Genomic DNA, 25,783 nt, shown 5'->3' with positions numbered 1-25,783 from the left:
CTGTGCTTAGTTTCCCCACCTATTAAATGAGTATGATGAACTCACTTAACAGGTGGGAAATCTATTATCATAGTACCTATTTCATAGGTTGCTGTGAAGATTAAAGAATACATGTGAAATGCTTAACACAGTGCCTGACACGCAGTTATCACTCAGTCAGCATTAGCTTACTTTCTCCTTCCCTTTCCACCCCTCCCCCCATTTGACACCTTCGCTTGTGGGAGAATGAAGCCCAAGGAGAGCTATTTAAAAATCCTCAGCTTGTCCACTTGTTAGCTTTTGCTGATAGCCGGGGTAAAGCTTTTTAGTACTAGAGGTGCTTGAAATGCAGTAGGGTTTGAGCTCTCTTGATTTTTCCTTTTTTTTTAATTTATTGGTTTTTGAGAGAGAAAGAGAAACATCAATTTGTTGTTCCACGTATGTATGCATCCATTGATTGGCTGATTCTTGTATGTGCCCTAACTGGGTATTGAACATGCAACCTTGGCATATTGGGAGGACGCTCTAACCAACTGGGTTACCCAGCCAGGGGTACTCTCTTAATTTTCAAGTATCCCAGCTGCATCTGCATCAGTAACAAGAAAATTGAACTTCTCAAGACTTAAACCGTTCGAGGACTCCGCGTTTCCTGTGAGGCACGCTGTACGGCTGTGCTTTTTCCCTGGTGGTGATGTTTCTCTTCCCTTTGCCTTTTTGAATCACTGTCAGCAGTTCAACCTACTCATTCCCTTTCCTCCTTTTCCATCTTCTGTCGTCATTTTTTCCCTCTTCTTTTTGTTTTTCGTGCCTTAATATTTCTTGAAACCACCTTAAAACCAGGGATCATAAAACCATCACTTTAAAATCCAAATTTTTAATTTCACATGGATTTTTTTTTGTAAAACAACACCTAAACTCAGTAGGAAGACAGTTTTTACTGTCCATTTTTGTCTAACTCAAGGTTATCAGCATGCTATTGAGATGATAGCTTCTAAATATATGGAGTTTGGAACACAGTATAAATAGAAATCTTTGTGGCCATGCATGGCATTTTGTAATCTACCGCTCTTATACTTCGTAGCCAATATTCTTCACATATACTCTCCGATCCAAGGTAAATATCCAGCAGCCATCCCTGTGTAGTGCTTGCTTAAAATGAATCATTCAAGACTTAATGCCAGGAAATTGAGATTTTAAAGGATACCGTACAATGAAGCAGAAGTCACTTAAGTACCAGTTTTCTTTAAATTCAACTCAAGTGATAATTTTAAAAGCAGTCAATCCTACAGAGATGGGAAAGAACTCTTTTCCCCTTCCAGGCTAATCTACCCCAAACTGACAAAGTAGAAATTTAAAAGTTTATACTTTTTTAGCTTATAATGAAACAGGAGAAGTGGTTTACTGTTTGAATTGGTGGCATACAGTGTTTTAGAGACTGAAATTGCCTATGAGACATCCAAAGTATTGGCTTGGCCAAAAAGTTCATTTAGTTTGTTCCATACAATGGCATTAGTAGTGCTTAGTTGTCTTTAACTTCACTTGAAGCAATTTATTAGATTGTATTGTGATAGCTGTCATATCAGCATGCACTTTTTAAAATTATCAAAATTGGTGAATTTTTGTGCAGACATTTTAATATTGAAGGTGGAAAAAATACACAACATTTTCAGCATATTCTTTATTATTTCAAGAAAGTAAAGACACAACTGAAATGCAAGAAAAAAAAGATTTGTGCAGTGACCAAATGTGCAGAGCAGGTGCTGTGACCAAACAGGACAAAAATGGTTTGCAGAGTTTCTTGGTACTATTGACATTTTGGCCAAATAATTCTTTACTGTGGGGCAGTCTTATGTATTGGAAGATGTTTAGCCGCACCTTCTGGCCTCTACCCACTAAAAGCCAATAGAAGGAGATAGCTGACATAAATCAAAATATCCAAATCAATAGTTATTAGTGAAAATGAAAAATGTGTCTTTCACTTTACAGAAAAAAACTAAATGGGCTTTTTAGCCAACACAGTATCTCCGGTAATTAGCTTCAGTAGATAAGTTAACGAAGTTATTGTTCAGTTTCTCTGTCTTTCAAAATGATCTGGGTGTGTTTGAGGGACAGGAGGTCATATGACCATGATGTAGAGGGCAAGGGGAAAGAAGAGAACAACATGAGTCCAAGACCCCCCGCTCCATCTAGCAGGGCTCTTGTTTTTAAACTCTTCCCTCAAGCACCCCAGCCTTCAACCCTTCCCTGTTGAGCACAAGACAATCCAGCCTCTGCTCTCCTCCTCCCCCAACCTCTCAGACATACCTTTCATGTTTACTATCGCATTTTACATTAATATGTCAGAGATGTCCCAGAACCTGTGTGCTGGGATGGAAAGAGAATGAACAGTGGATCTGAGCCTGAAGTTCCTTGTCTGAAAAGTGGAGATTAGAAATAATGTATGTAGCCCTGGCTGGTGTAGCTCAGTGGATTGAGCATGGGCCTGTGAACCACACAATTGTGGTTCGATTCCCAGTCAGGGCACATGCCTGGGTTGCAGGCCAGTTCCCAGCAGGGGACTCACAAGAGGCAACCATACAGCGATATTCTCTCCTTCTCTCCTTCCCTTCCCCTCTAAAGATAAATAAGTAAAATCTTAAAAAAAAAAAAGAAAAGAAAAGAAAGAATGTGTGTAAATAAAGCCCTGACCCATAGTTAGTTCAGACGCTGCCATCCTGTAACACATCCCTTTCCTTCCTGTTATTTCCACATGTATAATGAATATATAACTATGACAAGAAAAACTGCTGTAAGTATTTATAATCATGCTACATACTTACACACACATCCCACCTCACTATGGGGAAAGAATCCTGCGGTTGGACAGTCCAACAATCCTGCCTTTGCTGTGATGAGCAGAGAACTGGATAGAGCTGAACATTTGCAGCAGTCAAGAGCTGGGAGATACAGGCTTACCTAAAGAAAATAGAAACATTTCAAACAAACAACCTAACCCGACGCCTGCAAGGACTCGAACAACAACAACAAAGACAGCCCAGAGCAAGTAGAAGGAAGGAAATAACCAAGATCAGAGCAGAATTAAATGACATAGAGATTAAAAGCACAATTCTAAGGATCAGTGAATCCAAGAGTTGGTTTTTTTGAAAAGATAAACAAAATAGACAAGCCTTTAAGTAGGCTCATTAAGAAAAGAAGAGAGAGGACCCAAATAAACACAATCAGAAATGAAAGAGGAGAGATTACAACTGATACCACAGAAATAGAAGGGATTGTAAGGAATTACTATGAAGAACTGTATGCCAAGAAATTTGAAAACCTAGGTGAAATGCACAAATTTCTAGAAAAATATAATCTTCCAAAACTCAATGAAGAAGAAGTAGAAAGCCTGAACAGACCAATAACAGCAGATGAAATTGAAGCAGTAATCAAAAAACTCCCATCACACAAAAGCCCCGGACCAGATGGTTTCACAGGAGAATTCTACAAAGCGTTTAAGGAAGAGCTAACCCCTATTCTTCACAGACTATTCCAAAAAATCCAAAATGATGGGAAACTCCCAAACTCTTTTTATGAAGCGAGCATTATCCTAATTCCAAAACCAGATAGAGACACAACAAAGAAAGAAAACTTTAGGCCAATATCACTGATGAACATAGATGCTAAAATCCTCAACAAAATATTGGCAAATCGCATCCAACAATACATCAAAAAGATCATACACCATGACCAAGTGGGATTCATCCCAGGGATGCAAGGATGGTTCAATATCCGCAAATCAGTAAATGTAATACACCACATAAACAAAAGCAAGGACAAAAACCACATGGTCATATCAATAGACGCGGAAAAAGCTTTTGATAAGGTACAACACCCATTTATGATAAAGGTACTCAGCAAAGTGGGAATAGAGGGAGCATTCCTCAATATAATAAAGGCCATATATGAAAGACCTACAGCCAACATCATACTGAATGGGCAAAAACTGAAAGCTTTTCCACTAAGATCAGGAACAAGACAAGGTTGTCCACTTTCACCACTTCTATTTAATATAGTATTGGAAGTTCTAGCCACAGCAATCAGACAAGAAAAGGAAATAAAAGGCATCCAAATCGGAAAGGAGGAAACAAAACTGTCACTGTTTGCAGATGACATGATAGTGTACATGGAAAATCCTATAGACTCTACCAAAAAACTGCTGGAACTAATAAATGAATTTGGCAAAACAGCGGGATACAAAGTCAATATCCAGAAATCAAAGGCATTTCTGTATACTAACAATGAATCAGCAGAAGCAGAAATCAAGAAAAAAATCCCATTCGATATAGCAAAAAGAAAAATAAAATATCTGGGAATAAATCTAACCAAGGAGGTTAAAGACCTGTATGCAGAAAATTACACAACACTGAAGACAGAAATCAAGGAAGACACAAACAAATGGAGACGTATACCGTGTTCATGGATTGGAAGAATTAACATCATCAAAATGTCCATACTACCCAAAGCAATTTACAGATTCAATGCAATACCTATTAAAGTACCAATGGCATATTTCACAGACATAGAACAAACACTTCAAAAATTTATATGGAACCATAAAAGACCCCGAATAGCAGCTGCAATGTTAAGAAAGAAGAACAAAGTAGGAGGGATCACAATACCTGATATCAAACTGTATTACAAGGCCACTGTAATCAAAACAGCCTGGTACTGGCATAAAAACAGGCACATAGACCAATGGAACAGAATAGAGAACCCAGAAATAAACCCAAATCTCTACAGTCAATTAATATTCGACAAAGGGGGCAGTATCATAAAATGGGGTAAAGATAGCCTCTTCAACAAATGGTGTTGGGAGAACTGGACAGCTACATGCAAAAAAATGAAACTCGAGCACCAACTTACATCATACACCAAAATAAATTCAAGGTGGATAAAAGACTTAAATATAAGCCATGACACCATTAAAGTCCTAGAGGAGAACATTGGCAGGAAAATCTCAGATATTTCACGCAGCAACATTTTTACTGATATGTCCCCTAGAGCAAGGACTATAAAGGAAAGAATAAACAAATGGGATCTCATCAAAATAAAAAGCTTCTGCGCAGCTAAAGAAAACAGCATTAAAATAAAAAGACAACCAACTGTATGGGAAAACATATTTGCCAATGATACCTCAGACAAAGGTTTAATCTCCAAAATATACAAAGAACTCACACGACTTCACTCTAAGAAGACAACTAACCCAATTAAAAAATGGGGAAAGGACTTGAACAGACACTTCTGCAAGGAGGACATACAGAGGATCCAGAGACACATGAAAAGATGCTCAATATCACTAGCTATCAGAGAGATGCAAATTAAAACTACAATGAGATACCACTTTACACCGGTGAGAATGGCTATCATAAACAAAGCAATAAACAACAAATGTTGGAGAGGGTGTGGAGAAAAGGGGACTCTGGTCCACTGTTGGTGGGATTGCAGACTGGTACAACCATTATGGAAAACAGTATGGAATTTTCTCAGAAAACTAAAATTGGACTTGCCTTTTGACCCAGCAATTCCACTGCTGGGATTGTATCCTAAGAACCCTAAAACACCAATCCCAAAGAACCTATGCACCCCAATGTTCATAGCAGCACAATTTACAATAGCCAAGAGTTGGAAGCAACCTAGGTGCCCGTCAGTAAATGAATGGATCAAAAAACTATGGTACATATACACAATGGAATTTTATGCTGCAGAAAGAAAGAAGGAGCTCCTACCTTTTGCAACAACATGGATGGAACTGGAAAGCATTATGCTGAGTGAAATAAGCCAGGTGTTGAAGGACAAATACCATATGATCTCACCTCTAACAGGAAGCTAAACAACAAAGCAAACAAGCAAGCAAAATATAACCAAAGACACTGAAATAGAGAACAGGCTGACAGTGACCAGAGGGGAGAGGGGAGGGAATTTCAGGGGAAATAGGGGAGGGATTTAGAGGAACCTATATAAAGGATACATGGACAACAACTGAGAAGGGTGGAAATGGGAGGGAGGCGGGGAGCACGGGAGTAGGATAGGATGGGAGTAATAGACAGAAAACTGTACTTGAAAAATAATTAAATAAAAAAATTGGGAAAAAAGCTGGGGGGGGGGGGACTAGTGCTAGGGGGCTGCGTGGGACTGGAAGAGGGAGACCTGCGAGGAGGAGTGATCTGGGTAATTGCCTGAGGAAGTGAGACTTTGGGGAAGATGTTTTGAAAGTAATTCGAGGGAAAGTTTTTCTATCCATCGTGCTGTGTGCTGCTCCTCTGGGTCCCTGAGCACTTTCACAAAGGTCGCGTCACCATTCAATCAATGTGCTTGGGGTTGGACACATGTGCGTGCATTCAGTCAAATGTGACTTTGTTGTGTCAGTGTCCTCACGATGGCACGTGGCAGGCATAAAAAGCTTTGGGTTCCAGCACCCTCTTCATTCATACCGGTTTTCTAAGTAACAGGTAAACATCAGTTCATATTTTTTAAAAAACTAAATTGAGAGTTCCTGAGTAGTAATTTAAATGAGTTCCCCCTGGTTACAACTGACTATGGACATTGGCTTTTGTTCGGTACTCTTAGCTAGTTCTTTGAGTTCTGGAAAAAATTTTATTTTAAAAAGATGGCATCAAAATTTTTAGTGAAGGAGGTTTCTGCTTTCTGTAATAGCACTTCCTGTTGATCCAATTCTCCACAGATAACTGCAATGCTCTACAAAATGTTAAAAACAAAACAAAACAAAACACCCAACTCACATCACTGGGGCATGATTAGAAGCCAGAAGGAACTGAAGGAGGATCTGCTCTTGGAGAAGGAAAGGGCAGTGGGTGAGCTTCCAATTCTTCTTTGGCTTTTAGCTTGAGGGCATATCTCATTTGTCATCTTGTAAGGCAGTTAAAACTCACCGAAACCTACAGTTAATATCAAACCCACAGAAGTCCGAGTTCGGGACAACCACAGCATCTAGAAAGTGAGAGGGGAAGCCCCAGAAAGGAGAGAGCCCCAAATTCTATACATAAATTTTGTCCAGATCTCTGGCTAACCCTTAACTATGCCTGGGACAGGCACTAAGGAGCCCAGGTAAGCCTGAAAGAATCGAGACTTTTGAACAATGTTTATGTCTTTTCTAAGTAACAGCACCTTTTTATAATGATGAAACTAAAATTCTTGGTTCAAGGCCTATCCTGGTAGCTCAGGGTGCAAGGCGGGAACCAACCCCAGACAGGACATTATTCTGTCGTGGGGCACGCTCACACCCACCCACGCTCACACCCACCCACACTCACTTGGCTGGGACAATGTAGACATGCCAATTGACCTCACTTGCACATCTGGGAATGTAGGAGGAAACTGCATGCAGTTTGAAGCCGCACATGCAGCCGCGGGGAGTACGTGCATGCTCTATCCAGACAGTGGCCCTGGTCAGGAGTCAGTTCTTTTTCTCCTCTACGTTATAAGGGAATGATGTTATTTGATGACATGCTGTCCATGAAAATATTAAATAACACAAGGCTACATTCACTTTTTAAAGGATAGCCATGGATGTAGTGGGACTTTTGCTCTGAAAGAGGGTTGTATTAATTTCTTAGGACTGCTATGATAAATAATCACATACTGAGTGGCTTGAAACAACAGAAATTTATTTTTGCACAAATATGGAGACTGGAAGTTTGCAATCAAGGTGTCAGCAGGGTTATACTCCTTCTGACCTCTCTGAAGAAGAATCCTTCCTTTCCTCTCCTGAGCCTCAAGGCTTCCTCCTTGACCTGTGACCACATCATTCCAATCTCTGCCCCCACCTTCACATGGCTCTTTTGTCTGTGTGTATCTTTCTCCACTTGCCTTCTTATAAGGACTTTATGCATTGGCATTAGGGCCACTTAATCATCTTAACTAATTAGCTCTGCAAACACCTTATTTTCAAATAAGGTCACATTCTGATCTTTCAAGTAGACATGAATTTTAGGAAGATACTATTCCGGTACAGAGGTGAATAAAAAGTATTATGGAATAGCCAGAACTTCAAGTTCTGGGTCTAATTAATCCGTAAACATTAAAGTGCTCGCATTCTATCCTATGGGACACTGTTATTCATGAAAATGTATTGTGAGTTACGATTATGAACACGTAAGTACTCATGACTTGTGTGTATTTTAACTTTTGTATATTTTGCTTGTATATGTTGCCATCAGAAGCAACAAAAGTTTCATTTCATGTAAACATTTAAAATGAAGACATCACTAAAGTAACCTGGCCCTTTACTGTCTCTTTTTACCTTCCATTGGTCCAAATGAGTAAGGTTAAACAAAGTTCAGGGAGAAAAGGGGTATTAAAGCCTTTGACAAAACCTGTTTTTTAGTGCCATCCCATATTAAGCAGACCTAAACTTAGAGTGTCAAAGCCCTATAGACTTTGAAAAGCAAGTTGTTAGAACCCATACTGAGTTTCAGTGTTGCTGCGTTTGGAAATGTCTGCATCTCAGAAACAGCCCTCACACCAGATTGCTCTGGAAGAGGGAGGGCAGATATGACTGAGGGGTGCCTGTCTTTGAGGCTGTTATTTCAGGTATTGGTTGGAATTCCATATTCTTGACCTTCCTAAGTCCTCAAATTATAAATTCCTAGCAACTATAGTTTGTAAAGAGCAAATGGACAAATCCCCTAATGGCAGAGATGATTAATTTAAAATATTTAATTCAACTCAGATGAACCAAAGATGAAATACCCTCTTCCTTCACCCTTGTATTAGCAATCCTGACTTTTTCCAACAGTATCACTGAGTTAGAGAAAATACAAATAAAACTTCTGAGAATCAACTTAAAGTAAAAACATTTTGCAGATGTCATGGCTAATTTAATGATAAATATGAGTGCCAGAAATTCTCTCGATATATTTTTTTGAGTCAGAATCTTAGAATTGAAAAAATTTTGCCTCCATAGCTGCTGCCAGTTGGTTAAATCTTCATATACATTGTATTTCCTGTGCCCAGAACTGACTCTTCTTGGTGTGGCAGCGACCACCAGTGCACAAATGGGAGTTCAGTGCTGAGACCCAGCTGCGGGGTCAGCAGGAGGATCCCCGCAGTTTTTTTGTGCAGAATTAGTTTTCAGTTCCACTGGCCAGTCTGGGAAAAGGGCACCTGAAATAGGATTTGTTAGGGATACCTTGCTGCTTTTATTCAGTCAAGATTCGTTTCTTGAATGCCCACTATGGTTCAAGGATTGGGCATACCAAAAGGAGAAAGACAAGGGTCCTGTCCCACCTACCTTGTCTCCATGACACTTACAACCTATTAAGAGGGAGGATATGCCCAGAATGCTATAGAAGCTCAGAGGAGAACATCTGAAGTGTGCTTTAAAGAACTGTACACATCTCCATTTATACAAACATGATTTCTGTGATTTAATAACTGAATTCAGCTGAGGTACGGACAAGAAAGAAATGTACCAAACATTTTTTTAAAGACAAAATTTGCCAAAACAGTGTACTCTAAAAGTAAATCAATGTAATGACTGATCTAAGCAATCTTAATTATTTCCTTAATTAATTGGAAAGAGCCTTAAAAGAATTAATGACCCATTCACCAAAGTCACCGTGATAACACTCCATTTAAAGATAGTTTTTCAATCTATTCTTCCAGCCTTCTTGCTGAATTGAAATTGTGGAAATTGTCCTACCTTCCTACTTCTCATTCACATCCCTCTTCGAATGAATCACTTACACACTACTTATTCTGCCACTTAAATGTTTATTTAGTCCATCACATTTTAGTTTCATGGCCGTTATCTTAGTTTGGATAACCATCAGAGGTCACTTGGATTGTTGTAGAGATTTTCCAACTGGCTTCCCTTAACTATCTTCTAATCCCCCTCCACCAACATGAAATCTGTTCAAGTTTTATTCCCATTTAAAACTATTCCACCTCTGGCTGTCACCTAAAAAATACAGTTCTTAGCAAGCCATCTGTGCCCATTTACCACCTGGTCCTTGTCTGCCTCTCCACAGTGATCTCCTGCAGCAGACCTTCCCCTATACCAGGGCCATGAGTTGAAACTCCTGGGACGGGCCCTGCTGTGCACATGCTGTTGCCTCTGCTCCCCTCCCTCTCTTAGGCTGGCAGGCTTCTACGCATCCTTCAAGACTCAATTTGTAAATCACCTCCTTTGTGAGGTCTTTCTCGTAGTCTCATTCCATCAGGCTGCCCCTGTACCTTGTACATACCTCCCTTGTGACTTACGTCATCCCACTGTAATTTGTGAGACATTCTTCCCTACTCAAAAATAATGTTCACCTCTAGTTAATGGAAAACTAAGGGAATCGTCTCTTCATTCATCTCTAGAGTCTTCCTGGGCAGGGAGAGTAGGTATAAGTAATAGGGCCTCAAAAGAATTCTTACTTGAAGTGCAGGGAGGACTTGAATGCAGTGAGGAGGCTGCTCTAGAGCCTATTCTGCTGACTGGGCCATTTACCTGGTCAGATGTCACATGCATTTCTAAGGAAGCATCTTTGATGAATTGAAAAGAACGGCCCAGATAACAACATATGAGACTCTATAGCTGGGGAGAAAGACCCACAGAGGCAAATAAACTTACCAGTGCTATATCATTTTGCTGAGACAGCAGTTTTTCTTGAATTGAGCCAATGATTTCTTCAGGCCTACTCATGTCCTGTTGAAGATTAGGGCCATCTGGAGTCCACAAAAGGAGAACAGATGGATAACAGCCTTTGGGGGTATAGAAAGGGTGCCTGTGTTGCACCCAGCTCCTGCCTCAGTGTAGGAGGTTTGGGGTTGGTTACCAGCTGATCTCTAATCTCTGGGATGTAGAGATTTAGACATGTTCTGACCCTCCAAAAATCTAATAAAAAAGTAAGAAGAAATCTGGCTTTAAATGCTGCCAGTTCTTATTCATTATCTTCGAATATTGTTGACTGAGTCACTGGTTTCCCCATTAGGGTTTGAAGATTTCCCCCGGGGTGCCCTCTAGGGAAGCTCTGCATCTGGACCTTTCCCCAGCGGGAGTGGTTTTCTGAGGCCAGGAGTGCCCAGGTCTAAGAGAGCTGAAGAATCCAGAGAAGAATTCAAGCAATGGGCCCGGGTAAAATTAGCTTTTGCTCTATACAATTAGACATATAGTCAGAGGATTATAAATCCAACCCAAAACCGTGTAGAAGAATGGATCTCCAGGTTGCTTATGCAGGAGCCTTATGAGAATATCAAAGGATGGGGGTTTAGCATAATAAAAAGAGTGTGAATTTTGGGAAAGACAGGCCTGGGTTTGAGTTCCACATACTAGTTGTGTGGTCTTAGGCATGTCATTTAATTCTGCTAATCCTTAGTTTCCTCTTGTGAAATGGGATAAATAGAAACCTTTTTTATGGAATTGTTGTTAGCATTAGAGGTCATGCTTATAGAATGCTTTGCACATGGTAGGCTCTTAAGAAATAGTAGTTATGATTTGGGGTTTGAGTCAAGAGTGACATGATAGACTCATATGTCCCACCCGGTCCCCCTGGGGGTGCCATTGGCAGGTCCTTATCCAGTGACTGCTTCAGACAGGGATGTAAACGGCCTGGCTACTCTGGCTCAACTTGAAACTACTCTGAAGGATCATTCTAGCTCTGGAGCTTCCCATGGTTCATCCAACTCAACACTAGGCCTGCCTTACAGCTCGGCTGCTCCCTCTGCCCACTCCAGCTTTCCTCCACTCCTTTCTGTGGGTGTTGATCCTAAGAGCACACCCTAAAAATATCCTGCATGCAGAACTCCATCCCAGGGTCCACTTCCTGAGGAACCTGGCCTGTGACAAGTGATGAGGCAGGTATCCAATCCTGTGTTTATTCCCCATTTTCCAAGGTGCTGAAGCCCAAAGAATATCCTGTGGCATCTTGACCAGGTGTCAGGAAATGTTTTAGAAAGACAGACAAAGCATCAGGAAAAAAAAACTGTAAAAGAAAGAGGAAATCCCTAGAGGCATGTGGAATTTTCCCATAGGTAGGCAATTTGATAATTCCCAGAAGTTAAAAACATCATAAATCCTATTCCACGTAAACCCAGAAACATTAAAGTATTTTTCCAACACCAACTCTCTAAAAAGAACTTGGCTATGAGATGCACACTGATATAATTAAGCAGATGTAATGATTGGTCTTTTCCAGTATTGAAATTTTCATTCCCCATCCAGTGCCAAGGACCCAGCTAGAGACCTTCCTAGAAGCAGAGCCACGTTTTTGTTTCCCGTGACCATGTGGGTGTCAAAATAACCTAACCAGTTATTCTGTAGCTGGGCTCCACTGTAGGCGCCTTCCTGGCACACAGTGACATTGAGGCTGGAGCCCCTGTCCCACTCAAGTACAGCAAACTAGACAAAAGGTAATGCCTGGGAGACCCATCCTGAAATGAACTTCTAGACTGCTTTGGGCAGGAACCCCGTCTTCAGGAACAGTCTTACCCCAGCTTGATTCTTCTCTGTTCTTTCCAACTCTGATCTCACTGGGTATCAGTCATTGAAGACCCAGGAGGGAGGAAGCACAAGATTAGCTAGTGCTAATCTTCAGCTGTTAGCCTGGTCTTGTCATTTAGTAGTTAATGGACAGCTGCTGCTCACATGCACCATGAGTGCAAATGCTGGGTACACTTCCGTCTCTCCAGGTGATGGAGAGGGAATCGGACATGAACACGGCGGGGGCAGCAGTAGGACAGTTACGTGTCACTAGATGAGAGGAAAGAAGCAGGATTTTCCTAAGTCACTTTCAACATGTCTCTAAATCCCATGTCCCTGCATCCCTGAGAACACACAGGCAGTGCCTTGCCCAAGGGCGGCCCTCGGTAGATACACAGTTGACCCTTGAACAACACAGGGTTGAACTGCGTGGGTCCACTTAATATGTGGCGCTTTTTTCCCCGTAAATACAGTTGGATTTTCATATTCACATGTTTCTTATCTGCGGATTCAACCAACCAAGGATGAAAAACAGTATTTTTGACCCTGGCTAGTATGGCTTCGTGGATTGAGTGCCAGTCTGTGAACCAGAGGGTCTCTGGTCCGATTTGCAGTCAGGGCACATGCCTAGGTTGGGGGCCAGGTCCCCAGTAGGAGGTATACGAGAAGCAACCACACATTGATGTTTCTCTCCCTCTCTTCCTCCCTCCCTTCCCACTCTATAAAAATTTAATAATATCTTTGGAAAAAATAAATGAAAAACTTTTTCAGTATTTTCTCATTCCCAGCTACAGATCAAAAATACTGTTTCCACAGTTAGTTGAATCCACAGATGCAGAGGACCAAGTGCAGCCTTCAGGGGACTCTTGGTCTTGGTGGCCTTGCCTTGCACAGGCATAGAGGTGACAGGGATGTGCCAGAGACCTCAGGGACAACTGCGGAGCTCAAGGCCCTTGCCTCTCCTGCACTCACCCTCTACTCTCAGGCCAAGTTTTGCCCCTCTGCCCTTCATCTCACTGCAAGGTCTACACCATGGCTTTACCTGGTGCTCTGGGATCTGATCATCCCTGCCCAACCCCCAGTGCACATTAGGTAATATAGTTGCAAACCCAAGAATTATTTGAAGACCAACAGGCACCTGTTGCTGCTCAGCCACTGAAGTATTACATCTGGGGAAACCCTCAGGAAACTAACCAGTTCAGGGGCCTGAGGGTACTCACCCTTAACTTTACCAGGTTCAGGAACTCTGCCTTGAAATAAGTTTAGGATAGTGCAGGATGAGGTGAGCAGACACTTTATCAGCTCCTGTATCTGCCCCTTCTCATCTGTGTCATTCCCTGTCCCTTTATTGGACAGTTGAAGAGTTCTCAGTCTTACATACAGGGCCATGAAAATAAAACTTCATTCTATCCCCCACCCCTAAGGCCCTTCCAGATAGAAATTCAGGGGCCCCAATGCCACCTGGGTTGCAGTCTCAGAAACTGGGCCTGGGGAGGACAGGGGACATAGAGCCTCGGGATGCATTCGGAGAAGATCCTTGGATGGTCCTCGCTGTGCAAAACTGGAGGCAGGCACTGCATGATCTAACAGCAGTTTTCTGTTGCTCACAGTGGAATGCAAAAATGACCAGGCTCCAAGCAGAGTAACAGTTTCACATAAGAGTCTTCACTGTCTCAGGCCTGCTGGAGGCACTTTCTAGAATTGAATGAATTGTTAAGTTACTTTCTTTATTTACTTTGAGCAGTGGCCCTAAGTTTTTTAATTAATTAAACCCTCAATAAATGTCTTAATAAATATCTACCTAGTAAAGCTACCTACCTACACTTTAAAAAAATTCTTTTGTCATCATTTAAGAGAAGATGGACCTGGAGTGTTATTACTCTGGTCAACTAGTAACAGAATCAGAGAGTTTGGGCACATAACAGGATGTGAGATCATTTACACAGAGGGAAACTGAGGCTCAGGGAGGGAAACGACTTCCTCAAGAGATAAAATCAGAATTTATTTGCCTTTCTTTACTCCCATCATTTCCCTCCTGTCCCAAACTCCTTGCTCAAAGCTCAGCACAGATTTTTTTCCCTTGGAAGGACATCCTCGAGGCACCTGTCCTGTACCCATGCACTTCCCACCCAGGAGGGAGACGGGAGGGAGAAGGCTGGTCATAACAGCCGAGACGAAAAGCTGACTGAGAAGCTGAAAGAGGACAGACACGGGAAAGGCAGGGGCAGGCAGAGGTCTAGGCAGCTCCCAACCCGCCTCCCAGACGAGAGCTCCCTAGAGGCCAGGAGAGGAAATGTTCTGGAACAGAATCCCTGCCACTGAGAGCAGACCTGGGGTGCGAAGGACGCTCTTTCTCTGAATTAGGTTTGATGATAACTGTTAGCTTTACTATCTGATGATGTAGTTCATGGCAGAAGCGCAGTGAGTGTTGAGCTACTTCGCCCCTGAAAGTGAATGGTAATTGAATACTTGAACTTTACAGCCAGAATTGTGCATCTGCCTACTGTTGTGAAAGGCAGAGCCTGAAAACCTGGCAGGAAGGAGCAGAGTTTCTCTGTGGTGTTTAACTGACGGCCCTAATGCTCTGAAGTCGGTACTCTTGGTATGTGAAAACCTGGGAGCTGGGTAAAGGGGAGAATTGTGCTGATGGAGCTGCACTGTGGTGGAGTTCAGGTGTCTGTTCTCCTCCTCCCGTCCCAGCAGTCTATGCTCCAAGAGCTGACAATGACCAGCAGGTGCTGGAGAAGGGTTGGTCTAGTCTTTTGACCCCCACACCATCTGCATCAGCATCACCTTGGAACTTGTTAGAAAGGCAGATTACCAGGCCCACCCCAGATCCACGGAACCAGAAACTCTAGGAGAGAGGCCCGGCATTCTGTGTTTGAACATCCCTCAGGATGATCCTGACGCAGGCTCAAGTTTGAGAATGCCGGAGAGCAATGGTCCAGAGCGCAATACAGTTCGGAATGTGTTGTTTATTAAGGAAACTCTACTTCCAAGGGAGCTAGCCATCTGCCTGCTCCCTTGCCTCCCCGCTCTATCCTCCTCCACCACTGGGACAATGTGCCACTATTGGGAAATTGGGGAAGTGTTCTAGTGCTTTCCCAGGCCTCAGCATTGGTACAGTAAACCATCTCTCCACCATCTGTTTGGCTCCTGGCCCCAGCTATCTCGCTCCTCTCCAGGGACTCTCAGTTTCGTTGTTCGAGTGAGGTTGTTTCTGCTTGTGCTGGGAAGAGAAGCATTTGTAATTGTGGCTTTTACCATTAAGTGGGACCACAGCCCAAGAGTCAGGCTCTTGGACCCGACCTCAGAGTGCTATTTGCTATTTGCTATGATGAGGGACTTTTCAAGGGAGGCCCTGGCGGTGCTTCTCAGCAGCAGCCATGAGAATGATCTGTCCGGTCCTAGCTAGGGATGCCAACAGCTACGAGTGACTTGGGTGAGCTCTGGGGAACTTGGGACACCCATCAGAGAGCCATGGACCCTACTTGTCCATGTCCCCTCTTCTGTTCACCAATAGTATGGGTAGTAGCCTAGGAATTCCTGAGAGAGGAATTTGAGCCTACAGTTGGCTCCCATTAACTTGAACGCTAGAGAGAACCAATTATGCTTTTCAAGAGAGATTGAAGCTCTGGGTTAATTTCATGAAATACATTTTGCCAAATACTTTTTTCTTTTTCCAAATGCCAAGGCGTTAAAAGGTATAGTGTCTGTTGGAACTGTGTTGTATCTCATCCTCCGCCTCACTCGGCTCTTCCGTCTGGAGTTTCAGGAGTGTGTTGAGAGAATCTCATAAGAATCTGCCTTTGTCTCTCTGGTGCCGAGTAGAAGCTGCCAAGTCTCTGAGGTGGTTGGTTTGAGAACATATATTTAATAGTTTCTACTCTTCTTCCAACCTAGTATGAGGAAGATAGGCTTGGGTTTTGGAGAAGATGCCAGTCTGTTCTGTGCGAACCCTGTGGGGCAGATTTCAAAGTAGTGGCTTTCCCCATGAGCTTGGGGACACAGAACAGGTGGATGTATACCCGAACCCACCCAAGTGTTCTTGTCTAGAGAAGACTCGCTCTGTTCCACGAGCACAGTCTCACCACTACAGCCTTGTTGCGTTCAATTCCTTCAGCTTAAGGGAAGTGGTCACAGCAGGCAGAGGAAGTTGGTAGAAAAAGTATTCTGGTTTTTACGGCATTTTATGTGTTTTGTTTTGACCTCACAGTAAGTAGTTCTTTGAGAGAGGTAGGATTTAGTCTTGTATAAATAAGGAAACAGAAGCTCAGACAGGTGAAAGTCTGTTACCTTAATCCCTGTCTGCTCGGGTCTGTGGTCACAAACTAAGAGGTGGCAGAGCAGGGTAACTCCAACCCCAGTGCTTGTCCTTAATGCCTTTGCCTCCCCAAAGCCTGTCCCCTCTGCTCTCTTTGCTTCCACCTCAACTTCTAGGAGACACAAGTGACCTAACAGGGTAATTGAAAAGGAGATTGAACCAGGACTCAAAAATCCTGGCCTCTTTCATTTACAGGATGTGTCCAGCCCAGAATCTATCGCATTTGTTGGTGATGACCAGTAAACAGCTTTCTGCTGACAGGGGGGCAAACTGGGGGAGTAGCTACAGGGTTATGAGAAACAGAGAGGATGCTGGGCTTGCCAAATACTCCTGGCCAAGGCCACTTCTTACAACTCCAGAAATTTTTGGGTTTGCCAAATGACATTTTCACTTGCCCTTTGGGGGAGGAGAGAAGGCAGTAAAATTAACTGGGGGCAAGAAGTCTATTTACCACAAAATTCTGGACTCTCTTCTCAAGTTATCTGAAGCAACGATTGTATGAGAGGAGTGTGTATGTGAGAAAGAGAGAGGGAACTATGCACTTTTCACAAATACAAAGTAATGAGTTTTTTCCTAACAAGCCTGGCTTAGTTTTCAGTAATTCTGCAGCTGTAACATGACTAGTGCACTGAGATATTTAGCACTGGCTGGAAAAATACAACCAAAATAAATTCAATTGATAGCAAGAAACAGTGATGCTTCCAAGAGTCGCCTTACTGTAAAAGTGACCTCGTTGTGGGAAATAGAGACCAGTCTGCTTTTCTTCAGGCCCAGCCCAGGTTTTTTGCTTTCCAGATGCTTTACCAGGTCCAAGGAATTCACATAGGAATGAGGGTGCCTTGGCTCTTGAAGTGCCTCATTGATATCTCACTGAATCTAGCCCTCTTTTTAGCCCTGCACTTACCAAGCTATAGCAGCAGGTTTCAAGATTCTGCTCCGAGGGTCTTAATTGCCCTTGTGGAGTCTGGTTGAGGCCATCTGTGCTGACAGAACACGTAGTCCTCCCTCCCATGACATTTACTTGCACGCATGCAGGCTGGCAGTGTTTCCCTGCCCCGTGTGTATGTCCTCTGCGAGCAGTGTGGCGATGAGCTAAGCTGGTTCTCTGACCCCAGCAAGGACTGCCAGCAGGTCTCCCTGAAGCCCCATGCCTGGCATCTGAACTTACAGATATCTGTTTGCATCGTGGAAATCATCTGGCTCCCTCAATTTGCATATATAATGCGGAGTATTGGCACAAGAGGTTGCTGTCTTTATTTCTTTATTCAGGTCTGGGTGAGGCCAGTGGCTGCAGGAGTCTGGGTAAGCACCGTTCCCCTCTCCCTCTGAACTTCCACTGCCCTCCACTGGGGCCAGGCCTCTCCCACACAAGCCACCTGGCCCCACAGCAGCCTCCTGGTACTATAGCCTCGATACCAAGTGCCTGCATGGGCCCCGTCCTTCCAGCCGGAGTTCTGGAGCCCATTTCCTCTGAGAATAGGGAGCAGAGGGGATTTGGGACAGCCTGCTGCGAAAGACAGCATGGCCGCATTTCTCCCTGGAATGAACTTCCATCTTCCATCCTAGAGTGAGCTTTTCAGCTGCAACTTCAGCAGTTCCTAGACAGATTGTCTTGGTTTGGGACCAAGCAAGAAAAGTGGGCTCCTGGGCCAGGAGCTCAGCAGGGGTTCCCTCCCATCAAAGAAAATGTAGATTAGAATGGAAGCTGCTGCTGTTAAGAAACCTGGGGCCCTGCTGTTAGTATCGGTGCCCCTTATCCTCCCTCTGCCTTGGGAAGCCGGGCTGTGGTGGGTGTGAACACAGAGGTAGGACTGCCCCGTAGTAATTGGTTCACACCTTTCAGCTCAGCTTACTCACCATGACCCTGAGGATGAGCTAATGTGGCTGTTCCTCTGTGACATTGAAGTGCTTTTTACAGCATCTGCTCCTGAACCTGGCAGACATCAGCACACACGTGCCCTTGGAGGACACTGATAAGGAAAGCCTTTAAAGGAGTCTTGGCCTATGAGAAATTTAAATAGGAAGTTCAACTAGAATAGAAGCTGAGATGCCATCCCACCCCTAGTGGCTGATCTCTCCCTGTCAGGCCTCTAAGAACACCACCTGCCCCCTCCTCCACACACTGCTGTCCCGGCGAGGCCTTTCTCCGCCCCTGGACTCCTGTGCTTTTGCACAGCAGGTGTTCATAGCCGCCTGCCCTCTGCCTCACCATTGCCTTCTCTGCAGCCAGGCCTGTGAAATGAGGGCCAGCTCCCCTTTTAACAGCGTGTGGCCCAAGAGCTGAGAAAATTGGGCTCACTCTTGGCCTCTTTAAGATTCACGTAGTTTGTTGTGCTCTTAAAATTGGCCTGCCTCATGGGTAAGTCAGACTGAATAAGGGGAGGCCCAGTGAGTGGGGGCTTTCTACACGTTAGCCCCTCCGATGAGGACACACCCTGCCAGTGTCCCTGGGACTGACCCCATGATGGGTTCAAGTAAAAGTACTGTCCTGCCCAAGGGTAGGAGGCAGAAAATGCAATTACCTTGACTAACCAGTTTAGGTCACTGGCCCAAGCCTGCTTACTGCTTGCTGCCTCAGTCCCTTCTCCGAAGAATAGACAAACCATAGAGAACCAGAACCAGGTGCTCCAGGAAGGAGCAAGAATGTGAATTCTCCTAGCCTCGGAGTTACAGAATGACTCTCAGGGGCTCATGAATCATCTGTGCACCATATGGAGAGGTGAAGTGGGTTGGCTTGTACACACCGTTGTTCTCACAGTTGATTTATATGCACTATTTTCATATCTTCATATGTGGCTACTATTGAGGTTCATAAAATACAAATTTATTTTTAATGGTGCTTAATAAGCTATTTTGGCCCAACGATGACTTTAGGAAGAGAATAAGCTCAGAGGTTTAACTGGGTTTGGGCAGCCTGCCTCAGCTCCTCCCTTATCCTGAAGATAAATATCCTCGGGCCTGGAGCCCTGACGGTGTGACCAGACAATTATCACCTGTCACCACGAGTGCCCATTTCTCCTCAGTAATCAACCGCACAGCACTCAGCACACAGCAATGGGTCAGCCGCAGTGCAGGACAACCGCAGGCAAAGGGAGAGAAGATAGAACTTACTGGACTTTGCCATCCAACAAAAAGAGGTTGGCTGCCACAGAATATTCCGGAGAGACCCAAACTTAGGACAGGAAGACCACCGACAGGAAGTTATGAGATACTGCCAGCATCTGGAAGTGCAAGGGGACCCACAAGGCCAGGAAGTTTAAAAATCCTAAACTCTTGCCCCTTCCAGCACCTGGTCATAGGGAGCCCACCGCGATGGTTCAGGCGAATGTGACCTCCCCCTGAGGGCCGCGTTAGGCCACCCACCAACCAAAGACATGAGTACTCCACTAGAGAGGCAGGTCGAGAGTTGATGCTGCCTTTGTGTTTCTGCTGGGAATTTAAACTTCATGGGATTCTGCCATAAACAGAAGCTCTCTTCCGAGCTTTCTCACCACTCCCCTCACCTCCCACCCTCTAGCTTTGGAGAACCAACAGAGGAAATGCTTCTCCTCAGGGGTCCGCCAAGAGCCTCTGAGCTCAGAGTGGTGCATCTACCACTGGTAACGGGGGACTGCGACTTCATGGTGGAGAACAGCACTTCCACCAGATGCTGAGAAATAACAAAAAAATCCCTTTTTTATTGATATTAGGAGATATGTAATGGGAGTTGTCTTTTTTTTTAATAACTACCTGAAGAGGAAGGCCTTGCTTCCTTTTCTTCCTGTGAGGTGAGAGAATTCAGGTCGGACCTGCTGAATTTCTTACCAGCTAGGGACCCTCAAGTGCATTTGAGCTGCCAGCCCATGAGAATGAGTTGTTTTTATGGATGACATGATTCTTATGAAAAGCCTACATGGTTTCTATCACAGAAGCACGTTTTCCCCATGCCTACCCCACGCTTCTGCTAATATGGTTGTTGTATGTATGGAAGCAAACTTCTTCAGCCATTAACTCACCCCAGCTGGTCACAGTGTAGTAGCCAGCTTGGTGCAAAGTAAAATCTATGGAGAAAAATATTCACAACATACAATTGTCCCTTAATCTTGCATTTCAGTTGCTCTGAGAAGGATAATTGCACAGGACATGCCCTTTGGGTAGAGTTAAACATAGTTCTCCAGCTCCCTGAAGAACCTTAAAAACGAGTTAAAGCTTTTCCCACACTCGAGGGGCATCAGTAAGGACACAGTTGGCAGCCCTGCCCCAAATGGCAGTTGGTGATAGAACCCTTTGAAAGACCTGGTTTGTGGCCCACCACCCAGAAGTCCCACTGTGACTCCTGGCAAGTGTCGGTCCTGAAAGTGGGTCTTCCTGGTGGGAGGCCAAAAGGGTGGGGGTGGAGTGATGGGGAGAAGGGGACCCACAGCCTCAGGATATTGTTGTGAGAGGGGGTGCAGGACCACCAGGAAGGTGGGGGGGCCTGCATAGCACCACTTTCCGTAGTTGATCTGTCCACTCACTCATCCTCCCAATCCTTCAAGGATAAGCTGTTAAGATACTTGCTGAGAGACTCGATATCCTGCCCTAGTTCTCCTTGTATAGCATAGGGTGAGCCAGCAGAAAGGGCAGAGGTGAGGTGTAAACCTTTCGTGGAGCAGGGCCAGGCCCTTCTGTAAATGGCCTTGGTCTTGGCACAGGTGAGATACTTTGGATCTTATAGGACAACCTCAATTTGAATGCAGAATTAGACAGAGGGCCACCGCAGATGAATATCTCAGCGGCAGAGACCACTGGGGACAGGCCCACAGAGTGAAGCCTCACAGAGCTCCAGATGTTCTGACAGCTTCCTGCAAGTCATTCTCTTCCCAGCTCACCCCAGATACACAGGCAGGTCCCTGAAGGAGAAAGGTATGGATCTAGAAATGGCATAATTTCCTCACATTTTGTGAAACCTTTTAGCTAACCCTTTACCTTCTATTCATTCAGTCATTCATTTACTGAACAAATAATTATCGAGGACCTACCCGCCAGGCCCTGTGCTAAGTTTTGGGGAGGGCTCCTACCCTCAGGAAAATGAAAGCCTAGAAAGGGAGGAGACAATGCATAAATAAGTAAAAATCAACAAGATAGTTACAGATTACTGTCAGTGCTGTGAAGGAAGAAAACAGGGCGAATGAGACAGAAAGTAACTGGGCAAGGATGTCCTATAGGGGAGGGCCCCTCTGCAGAGAGAACATTTGAGCTGAGACCTCAGTGACAGGAGTGGCCTAGAGCAGAGCTGGTGGAAGAGGGTGCCGGGCAGAGGGAATACAGAGATGCAGAGGCAGAAAAGCCCTGGTGCACTCAGAAACAGAGGCTGTGGCCAGAGAGTAGAGAGAATGATTTGGGAAGAATTCAGAGAAGAGGCAGGGGCCAGGTCATGGAGGGCCGTATTTTGAGAGCAACAGAAAGCCGCTAATAGTGTTAAGAAGCAGAAGTGGTGATGTGATTAAAGATGATTGTGTGCTCACTGCCACTTTGTTTGTATGGAAGATGAGAAACAAATTCCGTCAATGTGGAGCAGGGTAAATAAATTTAGGTTCATTGCAGTGGCATGCAGCAGTTAAAAACTGAGATTTAGCCCTGGCTGGTGTAGCTCAGTGGATTGAGTGCAGGAAGCAAACCAAAGAGTCACAGGTTTGATTCCCAGTCAGGGCGCATCCCTGGGTTGCAGGCCAGGTCCCCAGTAGGGGACACATGAGAGGCAACAACACATTGATGTTTCTCTCCCATTCTTTCTCCTTCCCATCCCCTCTCTCTAAATAAAATGTTTTTTAAAAATGAGGATTATACGTATATACTGCTACAGAGGGTTTGCAAGAAACCCTAAATGAGGAAAAGCCCAGGAAATAGAACACAGTACTAAAGGTGCTGCCAGGGTGTTTTTAAAAGGGGAGGTGTGCACGCACACAAGCTTGCCTATGATGTAAGACCACATAAGAACCCGGTAAGGGGTTGCTTCTGGGGAGAGGAACTGAGGCACAAAGTGACTAGGGTAGAAGGGAGACTTTTCATAGTGTATCTTTTTGTATGTCTGAATATTTTACTAGGTGCCTATATTACATACTCAGCAAAAAAAAGAGTAAATTGTGGTCCCTGCGTGGAGAGAGGGTGCGAGCAGAGGCAGAGAACCAGTCGGAAGGCTCTGGCTGTGGTCCAGCTGAGAGATGGTGGTGGCTGTCCTGCGGCGTGGTAATGGGGGTGGAGAGAAGTGAATGGATTTCAGATGTACTTTAGAGGCAGAGCAGCTGCACGTGATGTATTCCACACTGACATTTCCTAGGAAAGCTTTGTGCATCAGAGATCAGAGCTGGGCTCCCTAACTCTCCTCTGACTTGCCTGACATTTCTGTGGAAGGGAGGGTTCTTAGGCTCCTTTCAGGTTCTAGAGCCTCAGAATTCCAGAGAATATCCAATGTATCACAGTACAGAGGACACAGTTACGGACAGGTGCCCCTTTCCTGTTATAAATGATTTTTAATGACCATCAACACAGAGTTCCACTGGAGAAGCCCTCTCATTTCTCAATGGAGTTTTCTTCCTTTGCAGAGAGATGCTAAAGGCCAGTACCTGTTTGACCTTCTGTGCCACCACCTGAACCTACTTGAGAAAGACTATTTTGGGATCCGCTTTGTGGACCCAGATAAGCAGCGGGTAAGTCACGATTCAATGCACAAATGGAGGAGAGGGTTGATCAGTAAGCTTGAAGCTTTGAATGGCAACTCATGTTCAGATCCTAGCCACAGGAGTCAGGGACCAGCCAGACCCTGCAGTTAGGTGTCATTCTTCAGATCATATTATGGGACCTGGAAGACATATTAGCAGAGCTCACCTAGTATGCACACTATTTTATGGATGCTGAAGTGGCAGTTTGGAGGCCTGAAATGATTTGACCAAAGTTGTCCAGTTGGAGACAGACCAGCTGGGCTAGTATTGTGTTCCCTGAGCCCAGGTCCCAGGCTGACCCTCTCCTGCCTGCTTTCTAGTGAATGGGCCCAACCATGTTCTGGTCAGGAGCCTCACCTGAGATGCCACACCACCCCCATCTGGGAGGGGGAGGGAGCCAAAGTGACACAGGCCTTTCAGGTTCTTGCACACCCTTCAATTCCTATTCTGTACTGCACAGTGCAGGCCGCCCTACAGACCCAGGGCATTGACAGGACTGTGCTGTCCTGACAGAGAGGAGCTAGTCCATCATCCCCAGGCCCCTGCTCACCTCTCCAGCTTCACCTCCTCTGGCCCGTCTCCTCCCTGTTGTGGCCCAGCCAGACTCTTCTGTGGCTTCCAGACATGTCATCTTTCTCTCTTTTCAGAGCCTTCGCCTGTACAGATCCCCCTGCCTGGAGTGTTTCTTCTCCCTTTCCTCACTTCCCCGCACCCCACACTTTTCTTCTGGCTAACTCCTTCTTGCACAATAAGGTCTTAGCTTAGACTTTCATTTCTTCCAGAAGTCTTCCCTCACCCCCACTCTGCATGAGGGGCCCTCCTATGTATCCCACATGCCCTGCATTACGCCCCTGCCGTAGCTACACCAACTGTGGTTGTCCATGTGCCCTGCAAAAATATAAGTCCCAGGAGGGCATAGACATTATCTCATTCATTACTACACCCCATGGAACTGCGTGGGGCCTAGAATGCGGTGGATGTTTAGTAAACATCCGCCGAAGGAGTGATGAATGGGCGAGTTGATGGTTCGTAGTGCCGTGTTTCCCCTCCACTTGCCCAGGCGGCCCACTAGCAGACACCTGCAGTTTCTACCACACTGTCCGTCAGCCTTTGCTTTCTGTGGAGATACACTCTCTGGCGTCCCCATTGAAGTGAGCAATACACAGAAGCATTCAGGCCTCAATGTCTCCCTGCCCTACACCCCTGCCTACCACTCAGTCTTGTCTGCCAACCTCCAAAAACATGATCACCGTGAACCCCAGAGGGCCCTTTTTCATGGGTGCACTCATCTTCCTCACAGTCCCAAACATGGGCTTCATCTCTCTTGCCAGTGGGGAACTTTGGAGGGAGCTCCGAGGGTGCAGCCTCCCAGCAGTGCCAGGGGGCTGCAGAGAATGAGTGAATGGGTGCCCCTCGCCATTTTCTTTGATGCTCTGAGCCAGCGATTTTTGACATTTTCATCTCGTGACACACATAAACCAATGACTAAAATTCTGCTGCACACCAAAAAATACATTATGTTTTTTGCTGATCTGACAAAAAATTAGGTATGATTTGGATGAATTCACACCAGACAGCTGTTGGTGTGTTGGCTGTTGTCATTTTTTTATTTGATAATCTCAGGGAAAAGAGGTCAGTGCCCCTGACTAAATAGTCAAGTATCAAATGTTTTAAAACTTCTCACAGCACGTGGGTTAAAAATTACTGCTTTGAGCCACTGTGTCTCCAGGTCCCATTTAGGTTTTATGCTAAACACATTGAGTTTTAGGAAAGACTCAAAAGAACTGTGTCTCTTACTCTGACAAGCCCTGTTCCACTTGGCTGACATTTCGTTACTCCTGGCTCAGAATTTTGAGCATCGTGGGTATTTAGAAAGCAGGGTTCCAGTCAGCCCCTCCGCTGTCTCTCTCCATTGTCTTGACATAATTACTGCCCTTAGCTCTGGACCACAGGTAAGACTCCAAAAAGTGCTCTGACACCAACCAGCGACATGTCCTCACATGCTATAGGTGTCCACTCACTATATGATGACGATGGACTATTTCTATAAAGGGGCTTTGGGGTGTTTATTTGTTTATTATTTGGGGCTGAGCTGTCTCTCCTTAAGAAGGAAGCGTAGTTAGCCTAAGATCTCTTTGTCTTCCAAAGAGAGTGGCACCTGAAGAACCAAGGGCAAATGTGTCCTGTTCATTATTTTTAAGTTGGGTCAGAACGTGCTTGAGGAGAATCGGAGAGTGCATAGAGGTGATAAGGAAATAGAGAAGAAAGCTCTCCTGGGGTGGCCGCTGCGTGCCGGGCTCCGGGCGCACCAAGCACGAGCCTGAGTCTTTTGGCTGG

The 25,783-nt window shown here is 44.8% G+C and overlaps 1 protein-coding gene across 5 annotated transcripts in view; it reads left to right on the top strand.

Annotated features, from left to right (window-relative positions):
• Nucleotides 1–25,783, top strand: part of FRMD5 (FERM domain containing 5) — a 300,110-nt gene that overhangs the window by 229,671 nt on the left and 44,656 nt on the right. For all 5 annotated transcript variants that reach the window (XM_037054503.1, XM_037054504.1, XM_037054501.1 and 2 more), the window contains exon 2: nucleotides 23,330–23,434. In XM_037054503.1, the coding sequence (XP_036910398.1) occupies nucleotides 23,330–23,434 (105 nt within the window). The remainder of the gene's footprint in view (nucleotides 1–23,329; nucleotides 23,435–25,783) is intronic.

The sequence above is a fragment of the Sturnira hondurensis genome, unplaced genomic scaffold (genome assembly GCF_014824575.4).
Source record: "Sturnira hondurensis isolate 20B ecotype Veracruz unplaced genomic scaffold, ASM1482457v3 Scaffold0008196, whole genome shotgun sequence".
Taxonomy (NCBI): domain Eukaryota; kingdom Metazoa; phylum Chordata; class Mammalia; order Chiroptera; family Phyllostomidae; genus Sturnira; species Sturnira hondurensis.
This window is presented reverse-complemented; position numbering and strand designations above follow the sequence as displayed.